This window comes from Malus sylvestris, chromosome 7 (assembly GCF_916048215.2).
Source record: "Malus sylvestris chromosome 7, drMalSylv7.2, whole genome shotgun sequence".
Classification (NCBI taxonomy): Eukaryota; Viridiplantae; Streptophyta; class Magnoliopsida; order Rosales; family Rosaceae; genus Malus; species Malus sylvestris.
Genome location: NC_062266.1, coordinates 28,028,588 through 28,040,512, shown reverse-complemented (window position 1 = coordinate 28,040,512; position 11,925 = coordinate 28,028,588). Strand labels below are relative to the sequence as shown.

General features: G+C 34.6%; 2 protein-coding genes across 3 annotated transcripts; both read left to right on the top strand.

Moving 5' to 3' along the window:
* The first annotated feature begins 1,134 nt into the window (after nt 1–1,134).
* LOC126630227 (uncharacterized) lies at nt 1,135–3,240 on the top strand. Of its 2 annotated transcripts, none has more exons than XR_007625939.1 (3): nt 1,135–1,205; nt 1,416–1,469; nt 2,592–3,240. XR_007625939.1 is itself a non-coding variant. In XM_050300337.1 (3 exons), the coding sequence occupies exons 1-3, from the start codon at nt 1,201–1,203 to the stop codon at nt 3,036–3,038; spliced, it is 471 nt and encodes a 156-aa protein (XP_050156294.1). In that variant the 5' UTR covers nt 1,141–1,200; the 3' UTR covers nt 3,039–3,172. The 2 variants fall into 2 exon arrangements, 1 of the variants encoding a protein (XP_050156294.1); XM_050300337.1 differs by having other exon boundaries at nt 1,141–1,205; nt 2,627–3,172.
* Nucleotides 3,241–6,096: 2,856 nt separating this feature from the next.
* Nucleotides 6,097–10,654, top strand: LOC126629426 (serine/threonine-protein phosphatase PP1 isozyme 4). The gene is made up of 4 exons (XM_050299465.1): nt 6,097–6,538; nt 7,830–8,389; nt 8,469–8,691; nt 10,183–10,654. The coding sequence occupies exons 1-3, from the start codon at nt 6,337–6,339 to the stop codon at nt 8,655–8,657; spliced, it is 951 nt and encodes a 316-aa protein (XP_050155422.1). The 5' UTR covers nt 6,097–6,336; the 3' UTR covers nt 8,658–8,691; nt 10,183–10,654.
* Nucleotides 10,655–11,925: the final 1,271 nt, after the last annotated feature.

The window sequence follows — 11,925 nt, the reverse complement described above, 5'->3', positions numbered from 1 at the left end:
CACTAGCTCCATTCGGGCTACTACTACTTGCCATTTTTAATCTATCACACTTAAATATATTAAATTAACTTACAATATCAAATCTATCATAAAAATAATACAGACCATGAGGGAAAGCCACATACCTGAAACAGCAGCCAAAGAGAACTTGCAAACAAGGAAAGAAGCTCACAGACTAAATAAAAATTGAAAAGCTCGTAGAGAAAGAAGAGAAGTGAAGATTTGGTGCCCCAAAAAAAGTAAAACAACCTCTGATTTAAAGAGGGCTTCTCTCGTGATAACAATGGGAAGTTTTGGGGGTTGGGGGACAATGGTATATGGGCTTTGCAGACTTTATTTTATGGATTCCATTTGGATGATTCTCTGGCTTTGATGGAAATAAAGGTAGTCAGATTTTTTTTTTAGGTATATGGGCAGCGCATTGCATATTGCCAATTGCCTGACTTCAAAAAGTGAAAAAGAAACAACCAAAAAACAAAACAAATATTAAATGATAAAGAGTTCCACAAGAAGCTCAGACACATGTGCATCATTTTCTTGCAGGTATTAAAGATATATTTGACCAGAAATTTAATATTTGAATTTGTGTATTTCTTTCTCTTCAGATAAGACACGTATGTCCCCTCAATTCATTGTGCATAGATTCTTTATAGTAATAATTAATGGATACTCCAAAAAATCTTTTGAATTGGATATTGCCAAAAGCCTTCACACATATCTAATCACTGCCCACATACCTCCAAAAAATATTTTGGGTTTCAATTTGCTTCAAAACTTTTGAATTTTTTTGGGTTTTGTTATAGGTATCGGGAAATATCGAGAATATCGGCAAAATATCGGAGATATTGCACTTATCGGGGATATATTGTCGATATAGGGGAAGATATGGCCTTACCCCCCAATATCGGTATCGACAGTTGAAAATATCGATAAATCGATGTATCGGCCGATATTTCAATCCTTGCGTGTAGTACATAGATACAAATCTCAAAATTTTAACTTATGTAATAATGATAAATAGAATGATAATTTTTACCACCACTTGAAGATGATAGTAAAATGAACCCTTTAATTACAAACGCGATAAAATATGTCAATTGGTCAACGGGAAAGTCTACCTCTCTCTCTTTACCTCCTCATTCCATTAGTTTTCTCTTTTCTCGATCTCTCATTATTTCTGCATTTCTTATCCTTGATCATATGCTGTGAGTTTTCCTTCTTATTCCACGATCCATCTATTAGACTACATATAAATGTATATTTTTCATTTTTCTAATGAATTATGCATATCTACAGTTTATTCTTTTTGGGCTTCGTCAATATTATCTTAATATTTTGATTTTATGTAAATAACTGCATGTTTGGTTTTGGTTTCCCTAATTCATGAACTCACGGTCTCCTTCATTTATTTGAAGACCTCGAGCTTCAGTACTACTGCTAACTACTAGGGATCCCCAAGAGAAAACGAGGTAATTCTTTTCTTTCTTTTTTTTCATAAATAACCGGTAAATTAGATGACCGGGTAATTATATTCATATTTTCATCCATTCATGGTATTTTATTAATGGGGTTTTTTAACTTTAATCATTTAAGAAGATTGAAATTTAAATAAACTTGGTGTTAGATTACATATTGATTATAGTCCCTTGATGTATCCTTAATTCAAAATAATTAATCTGCATTTTATTTAATGTCTCCCATGAAATATTTAAATTTATTAATATACAAATTTTAATTTATTTTTGTACTACATTTTTTTTTTAATTTTATCTTAAATTCTTCAAACTTGAAAGACTCAATTAATATACCTAAATGTTAGTACCAAAATGTATTATATTGAACTAATGTATTTGAATGTTAGTACCAAAATGTACGTACTAAAATATATGCATCGAAATGTATTATATTAAATTAATGTACCTAAATGTGTGTTCCGAAATGTATGCACCGAAAAGTTAGTACCGAAATGTATTATATTGAATTAATATACCTAAATGTTTGTATCGAAATGTATGTACCAAAATGTATGTACCTTATTTGTATGCACCGAAATGTATTATAATGAATTTAATGTACCTAAATAAAAAAGATAAAGTACATCGAAATATATTGTATAATAAAAATTAGTTTATCTAAATGTTTACAACAAAATATATTACGATAAATGAAATGAAAATTATAATTATAATGAAATAAAATTAGGAAGAAAAAAAGAGAAATAATTAAAAAATCAAAATGTATTTAATAAAAGGAAAACTAATGAAAATGGCTTGAAAACTTTGAGTTTTAATGATAAGGACAAAATAAAGGGTAAAGTGAATAGTACCAGGATTGACTTTTTAGTGTAAAAATGTGGTTTTTCGTTAAAGTGAACAGTACCGGGTGCTTTTCGTTAAAGTTCCCATTTAATAAATGAAGTAATTAATGTATCAAGGGACTAAAATTATATAATACATTAATAGAATAAAGTCATCTTTGTCAAGGATTAGAATAAAGATTTCTATTGATTAATTAGATGAATCTCGAGCTCTGTTACAAGTTTCTGAGACTGCTAATGATTTGTGATTACTTCTGATGAGGGTTGGTTTCAGTTTCTTGACATTGGAAATTGTTGACAATTCTTAAGTAACACTATGGGCGGTGGGCTTCGCTCAAACGTGAAGAGGTACGCTGTGAAACGCTCCACAACTTTGGATGCTGACACAGTGCATGATAACGAGATCGTCGATAGCAGTTTGAGTGAGCCCCGAGGTTCCAAACCGGCCGAAGAAAAACTTGTGCATGAGAACGAGATCGTCGATAGCGATTTGAGTGAGCCCTGGGGTCCTAAACGGGCCGAAGAAAGACTTATGTGTAGTTGTTCCTGCCAAGTGACAGTGCAAAGTGGCACAACAACTCAATTAAAAGACGATACTTATGCAAGAAATAAAAAGTTAGCGTCGAATCTGGATGCAAACAATCTAACTGGATTGTTCTGCTACTTGGCACTACCACGCGCCAAAAAGAGCTCCCACACAAGTTTTTCTTCAACCCGTTGATGGTGCGGATAAGAATCCATTGCAAAAAAGAAACATGTTTGTGTAGTATTTCTCTAGTTTTGAAAATCGAAATCTGTGTTCCAAGACTTCAAGTTTCAACTATCATGTATAACTAGCAAAAGTGTTCGAGCGAAGCTACGGCGTTTTTAAACAATGTTTGAAATGAAGAAATGAAGAAATCTAAGCAATGTCTGAAATGAAAGCTTGTCGGGCTTTTAAGTCGGTAATACGTTGGGATTATAATTGAGGGCAGCAATTTGAGTATTAAAGAGACCAGGCGAATCCCACATCGACCAGGATACATTTCAAACGCCTTTTATATATTGCTAAGCGGTAGGCTTTGTCCCTTCGGGGACATTCGATAAAATTGGAACAAGAGATTAGCATGGCTCTTGACACGCATGGTCCAATTTTTTTTTCCCATTTCTCCTCGATCTGCATTCAAGGTACTTCGAAGAGCCAAATACAAAGTTGAATGGTGAAAACAGTTTTTTTTTTTATTTATAAATTTTGCGCGATTTTTTTTTCTACTGTAGAGTGTTTTCAGATAGCTAGATCAAACATGTAGACAAGGCATCTAAAATTATAGTTAATTTGTGTAACCCCTTAAAAAAATTTAACATTATCGAAAAACACCAAAAGAATCAAATTATATGGAGAAAACAACACACTTATAATACATGGTGGAATAATAATCATGTGCAAAGGATTTCTTCTTCTTCTTCTTCAAATTATTTCATGATCTTTTGTTGTATTCAAGGTGCTTTTGAAGAGCAAAGACAAAGTTGAATGCAGTTTAGGTGGGTTTTTTTTTTTTTACAACTACATTTAATTAGTATCACACTTTGGCAACTGCTAATCTATATCTAAACTACTTATTAATATGATACTTTTTGTCTATCAAAATTACATAATTGAACAAAGATAAAAATTATGGGCAATTTAGTAATTACATGCAACATGAATTTTGTTGTTTTTTACACTACCCTCAATGCCATGTAAACATAGCAGGTCTTTTTAAAAATTAAATAAAAATGTTTATTCTAGCCTCTCTGAAGCACACCAAAGATGTCTATAGTTTGCTAATTATTTTGTCACATCTCAACCCGGGGTTTTATTTATGGGAACTCACACGAGAACTTCCCAGGAGATTACCCATCCTGGGAATGACCTAGCACGAACTCGCTTAACTTCGGAGTTTCAATGGAATCCGAAGCCAGTGAGCTCCTAAAATGCCTCGTGCTAGGTAGAGATAAAAATATACATATAAGCCTTACATAATCCACTTCCCTGGACGATGTGGGATGTCACATATTTATTAACAAATTCTTTTTGTCAGCCAAAAGATGGTGATAAAACGATTGAATCCTTTATTCACAACTGCATATTGAAAAAAAAAAATTAAAAAACATGAACATTAAGATGATTTCGCACAAATTTTTTTTTTTCTCTCTTTCCTCACCCATATGTCATGAAATCATTCCACCCAACCTCTGTCTCTCTCTAAATCACACGTTCCTCCCTCAAAAAAAAAAAAATATCAATAAAAGGACATTTCTCTCCTCATTTGCTTCCGTAAAATTCAAAATTTTACACGCACACAATGACAATGTATGGACATTAAGAAGATTTTGCACAATTTTTTTTTTGTTATTTTATTTTTTCTTTGCTCACCTGCATGTCATCAAATCATCCACCCCACCTCCCTCTCTCTTTAAAATTTTACACGCGCATAATGTGTGGGCATTTTATAGTGTTAAAGAACAAAACTCTCAAGAATCAAAATGAATTTATTGAAAAACAAAGTATAGTCTATAAGTTTGAAATGTCATTATAAATTTTAAAAGTTGTTTTAAATTGGAATCAGTAAGTTAACAATTCAATGTGTCGCTTTCAATGGTGCCTATACAAACTAGTTATTTGACTAAATAGTAATACAACCAAAATAGATATATGAACAAACAACTAGAATACATAAAAAAACGAACCCCAATGTTAAAATGTCAAAAGAAGTTTCTTCGACTGATTACAATTTACTGATATATATATATATATATATTAAATTGTAAGTTTGACTTGCATATATTATGATTTCGATACTTATTTATAGCTAATTCATTGCGTACTTAGTTCAAATCTTTTTTCTTCAATATCGTTGTATAAAAAAAAGGGAAATTGCCAATATAGTCTCTATATTATTACCCGAGTGAAATTAGATCTCTAAATTATTTTTTTTTTCAGAAAAATTAGTCATTAAACTAATAAAAGTCTTCCATTTACATTCTTAATATTAGATTTGAAACTATTTTACACATGGACTTAACTTTTGAGGGTAAATAAGATGCTAGATTCGCAATCTATATGCAATGTTGAGGTTTTATAGGTAAGAAAATGATGACATTACCCTCTAAAATGTGTCAAGTGACTTAAGTTCACGAAAAATTAGATAAAATAACTTTCAATATGATATTATTATATTAGGAATGAAATTAGCAATTTTTTATGAATTTAACAACTTATTTTACCGAAAAATAATTTAAAAACTTAATTTTTACAAATATGATAATTTAAGAACTAAATCGACAATTTACCAAACAAAAAATATAAACATGTCGACAATGTTTTTTCATTTTTGGCCTTAACTCAGTACATCCGGTCCTCAACCAACCCAATTACACTTTTCCTCAAAAAAAAAAATCCAATTACACTTTTGGATGGGCTTTACAATTTAATCTTATTTTCTTTCTAACCTGGCTTGTTTTAAAATGACTGAAAACGTTTTTAATAAAAATATTTTATAAACTAATTTCGGTAAAAATATAAATAAATCCTGAAACTTAAAATATTTTCTCTAAAAATATTTATAGTGAGTTTCAAAGCATTTTCAAACAAACTCCAAATTGTTTACAGCTGTGTGAGGAACAAGACTACGACGTCGTCCCCAACCTCCGTCACGTTGGAGTTGTAGCCGTCTGCATCCTCAATCTTTTGACGCGTTCTTCCCCCCCCCAATCAAAAACCCTAATTATTTATTCCCATTTCCCCCCTCAATTTTCTCTGTCCCTTCCCATTTCCCCCCTTTTTTTCCCGAGAAAATTCACTTTTTATGTTATATACAAATATATTCTCCTTTACAAATAAAAATAATTAAAAAAATACCCACCAAACCCAAAAGCCAAAATTCGAAGAGAGCCTCCATAACAGCTTCAGACCAACCCTTTTTCGCAGTTGGGATTTCTAGGGTTTCTTTCGAGGAGAAATCCGAGCCGTTCGAGGGAGGATCTGAGAACCCAATCGAATGGCATCGCAGGGGCAGGGAGCGATGGACCCTGTCGTGCTCGACGACATAATCAGGCGGCTCACCGAGGTCCGACTGGCCAGGCCGGGGAAGCAGGTTCAGCTCTCGGAGTCAGAGATCAAACAGCTCTGTGTCGCTTCCAGGGAAATCTTTCTTCAGCAGCCCAATTTGCTCGAGCTTGAGGCCCCAATCAAAATTTGCGGTAGGGTTTTTACATACCCACATACATTTTGATGTGGGTTTATTAATCCTGAATTTTTACTGGCACTAAATTCTATTGACATTATTTTTCCCCTTTTGTGATTTTGCATGTTTTGATGGGTTTTTTGTTTTATTTTTTCTGATGGGTTTTCGTTTATTACTTGTCTGCTATGAAATTACTGGTGGAAATATTGTGGCAGATTAGGGTTGAAGTTATCTGCGGTGATATTATAGTTTAAGGGTACCCATATGTATTTTTCTTTCAATTGTCATAGTTTTACTTTGAAAGGGAGAACATAAAATATGTTGCAGAAGTAGCTCAGCTTAACAGATATCAGTGGCAAGCTAGGTTAGAAACAATATATACGGTGAATATACGTTTTAATTTCTGTTTATAGATGTTCAGATAAACAAGTTCTCGTTTTTCTCATACAATGATATGATAGTAGTTCTGTATTTAATGTAGTTGTGACAAGATTGTGGCTTGTTAATGGTGTTATGTGTTCTGTAAGTTGGTTAACCCATGTTGCGTAGAAGTAAAAGCTTGAAACTTTAAAATGTTGAACTATCATGTGTGTTTTCTCTTCATAACCGTTTGTACATTTAAACTGAAATCATTGATGTGCAAAGTTGTATATTGTGTTCATCGAAACTAATGGTGCTCTCTACCTTCATTTGGGGAAATAAGGTTAGTTTAGTTGATTGAACGCCATTGAGATTGAAAGTAATGGTGGTTTCTACTTTCATTTGGGGAAAATAAGGTAATTTATATTTTAATTTGAACATTATTGAGACTAAATTGTTTGAAAAAGTTTAGTGGAATTAGGATGGGGGGTTTTTTTTTTTTTGGGGGGGGGGGGGGGGGGTACACATGTTTTTCCATTCTCTATCTAGTGGGGAGGTGTAAGGAGGGCATGATTAAGTGTGAAGAGAGTTGAATAATTTCATTCATAAGCTCTGGATTCATGGGTTTATCATGTAAGCATGATAAAGCATTGACACAGGTGATTTGGTGCATGCAATCTGAACCAGAAATTCTTGTCATGTCTTGTATGACGACAGCTTAAGGGTTGAAGAATAAAAAATTCTGCATCGCACTATGACTGTTTAGTGAGTGAGTAGATCCGTCCAAGGCTTTGGGAGTTATTTATATTAAAAATTTCCAGGTATATATCTCTAGATATAGTGTCTAGTTTGCTTGCTGCAGCTCATAGGTTTGTGGTTCACTATTATACTCGTCCCTTTGTCCTAGGCTTTATGTTTCTGACCTGAGTTTTCGTTTTTATTTACAGGTGACATTCATGGGCAATACAGTGACCTTTTAAGGCTCTTTGAATATGGTGGTTTTCCCCCTAGTGCAAATTATCTGTTCCTAGGTGACTATGTGGATCGTGGCAAGCAGAGTTTAGAAACAATATGCCTCCTGCTCGCCTATAAAATTAAGTATCCAGAGAACTTCTTTCTGCTGAGAGGAAATCATGAATGTGCTTCTATTAATCGTATATATGGATTCTATGATGAGTGCAAGAGGCGATTTAACGTGAGACTTTGGAAATCCTTCACGGACAGCTTTAACTGTCTTCCTGTGGCAGCTCTTATAGATGACAAAATTTTATGCATGCATGGTGGTCTTTCCCCTGATTTGACAAACTTGGATCAGATCAGAAACTTATCTCGTCCAACTGCTGTTCCTGATACTGGATTGCTTTGCGATTTGCTCTGGTCAGATCCTGGTAGAGATGTTAAGGGATGGGGAATGAATGACAGAGGAGTCTCATATACATTCGGCCCTGATAAGGTGGCAGAATTTTTAACGAATCATGATTTGGACCTTGTTTGTCGTGCCCATCAGGTTAGTGACTATCCTTCTTCACCCTTTGTTCTACTCAAGTTAACTTGGCTTGGAACTGAAACAAGTTCTTTTTCTGTAGGTTGTGGAAGATGGTTATGAATTCTTTGCGGACAGGCAACTTGTTACAATTTTTTCAGCTCCCAACTACTGTGGTGAGTTTGACAATGCTGGTGCGATGATGAGTGTAGATGAAAACTTAATGTGCTCTTTCCAGATTCTTAAGCCAGCTGAGAAAAAAGCCAAGTTCATGATGTCAACAAAAATGTGACGATTGCACTACCACTGCTCCAGTCTTGAACCAGGTCAGCTGATTATTGTTGCATTCACTAGCTCCATGTGCGTGCGTGTGCGTGCGCGTCATGTCTACGTTATTGTTGTAGTTCTTGTTGTATGTGTGCAATTGAATGTGCAGCTATTTGGGAATATTATTACTTACTACGCTCTCTGTGTGAGTGTGTGTGCCATGCCATATGCCATCTATGTTATTGCTGTACTTCTTTTGCAAATTTTCTGGATGTGTGAAGGTTCATGTGCACCTATATGTGATTGTTATTATTCTTCTGTTATTCTTCTTATCCTTGGAAGGCTTGTGTAGTACAGAAGCTCTGTTAATTTGTTTATTAATCTATAAATTCAAGCTCCATTGATTTCCTATATTGTCTTCAATCAGTTATGTTTCTTTTTCCTAGTTGTCTTCAAGCATTTTGGACCACTTTTATTTGAAAATGAAAACATTGAAGAGGCACTTGTAAGTTTTTACTTTGAAAAGGCACTTATAAATTTCTACTTTGAAAAGGTAGGTTGTTTTATTTGTACTTTAGAAATTAACATATTTCAGCAGTTTTTATGCCACTTCATTGGAAGATAATGTTTTTCCGTAATGTAGGTAAGGGTCCTTTTTCTCAACTTTGGGAGATACATTTTATAGTTTGACATGCATTGCTGTATTTCTTTTAGAATGGAAGGAAATAACTGGCCTTTCAATGAATATGATTTGGATTTCTCCGGTGGCACACCAAAATCATTTGTTAAGGCACTTTTTGTTTTGCAAAATCATTGGATCATGTCTTCATCATTGTCCGTCTAGTGTCAAACTATGAATAACCTTACATGCTTGTTGACTCATGATCTGTTACAAGTCATTAGTATACTCTGGGTCTTGCAAGTCAGGATCGAATTTCCTTACTCAATAATTATCTGGCTACAATACTTGCATGTATTTAATACAATCACCATCTAACGGTCATATATAATTTATGTGAATATATGTATTTGATACAATTACCGTCTGACTGTCGAGATAGTGATTGTAATAAATACATGTAAGTATTGTAGCCAAATCCCTCAATAATATGGACTGGTAATATTGCAACTCACGTCCTTTCGAGTTTTAAAATTTAATGAACTTTTCACACTCTCATAATAAAAGAATGCACGCAACAATCATTGGTTTGAAAACACGAAGACATGTTTTATAATATCATGGTATGAGTTGGTTGTTTTTTCCAGTGTACAAGGCATCTCAAGATGCACTTTTTGATGCAAGTCATTTTGGCCCCATCTTAATGAGCCTAATCTCATGCCAGTGTGCTTTTTAACTATTCTGAACATTGTGCTCGTAAAAAGATCCTGTAGTTCCAGCAGTAACCTTGTGGTTTGCATATTCTTTGTAACATCGAAATGTTTATCGTGTGTTGAACAGTGTGCTAGTCTAGTTGTGCCCACCGCAACACATCAATTTGTGTTCACTTCATCCCATTTCCCTCATTATTTACTTATTTTTCCTCTTGCAGGCATTTTCCCCCATTTTTTTCTTGAGCAACTTAGCGGAAAATGAAGGTCGGCCAGCCTCGAAAACTTTCGTTCACGTCTAGTAGACTCCAAGTATGTAAGCTGGTGTGAGGAGCTATAGAAGTTGGTGGTTTGGGAGAAATACTCTGGAGTCGCCTGAGGCAGTAGAATTTTATATTTCCTCGTTCACCTTTCTCTGTAATGCGTAGTCTGCAACATTTGTGTACATATAATTTGGTCCGTCAACTGAATGCTGTGCCTTCCATGGAGGCCAACAGCAATCCCGTCGTTTCGCTCCCCCAAAGAAGTCTCCAGTTTTCATAGATTATCAGGTAATATAACTCATTGATTGAACGGTTTGTTAACGACGCTTCAAGCTTACTTTCGTGTTAAGAGATGATCAATCGTCATTAGTGGCTGTGTTGCATCTTATTAATTGGGTCAATGAATCATGAACTTTTTTTTTCTTCCAAACTTCTGATTTATGTGTGGCGCTTTATATGTAAGGAGGATCAACGGACCGCAGTTTGACATGTTTGCCTAAACGTTTTCCATTGTGATTGTCAAATTAATTTTGCGCGTGTCAGACTGTGATTTGCAAGTAAGAAATAGTGACTCCTTACATTAAATGGCCCGAACAGCCAAAATCCTCCAAGAAAGATGTACTTATGTTAGCTGATGGTTATACATTGAGTGTCAAATTGCTGATAGTTCACATTGCTTTAGTTAAGTTAGATGTAACCATAAGTGGCCCAGTAGAAAAATGCAGACCGCAGCTTCCTAAAGAAAAAAGGAGAGGTCTTGGGTTTGATACTTTTTAAGCTATGAATTTGTTTGTTCGTGGTGGCAGGGGTAGAGTGCAATATTCAACTAGCCTTCTCCCATTCCGAAGAGGTGAGTAATAGTGGTTCGTCACCAATTGTTCACCTCATTTATCATAAACCCCCACTTACTTACGAAGGTTTTTACACCTGAGTGAAAATATATTAGTAGTTTTAGAACTTACTAGTTCAAAAGATGGTGGGCAATTTTGCTTTACTTATGCGCCATGTTTCTTTATTTAGAATAATTCTAGAGTATCGATTATCGTAGATAAAAAAATAGGTACCGTCTCTTTTCTCTAATTAAATTAATTCATATTTTTCAAGTATCGGATTACGAGTTGTAATCTAAAAACTAAAAATCATGTTACATTTTAGTTTGTGTTTTTATTTTACCGCATTGATATTATGTATAAGTAAAAAAAAAAAGGTCGTACCCAGTGCACAAGGCTCCCGTTTTACGCAGGGTCTGGGAGAGGTGAATGTCGGCAAGTGCCTTCGCCCAGACCCTGCGGGTGCGATGGCAAGTGCCTTCGCCGATAAGCGGTAGGTCTCGGGTTCGAGACTTGGGAGCAGCCTCTCCATAAATGGGGGTAAGGTTAGCCGACATTCACCTCTTCCAGACCCTGCGTAAAGCGGGAGCCTTGTGCACTGGGTACGACCTGATATTATGTATAAGTAATCACACAAAAAAACCGTGAATCAGAAAAATTCCAATACTCATTTAAGTAACAAATAGTGGAGGGATGTGCAAAACTACTTTCATTTTGGTTTTGATATCAGAAAATTTGAGATGTAAAAAAAAACGAAAAGCTTCCATGCACCCAAAAATGGAGAAATGTAAAATTAATATTGATAAAAAAAAGAGAGAGAGAAATTGTGAAATAAAATGGAATACGCGCTAAAGTTGTGGGCCTATGGGCC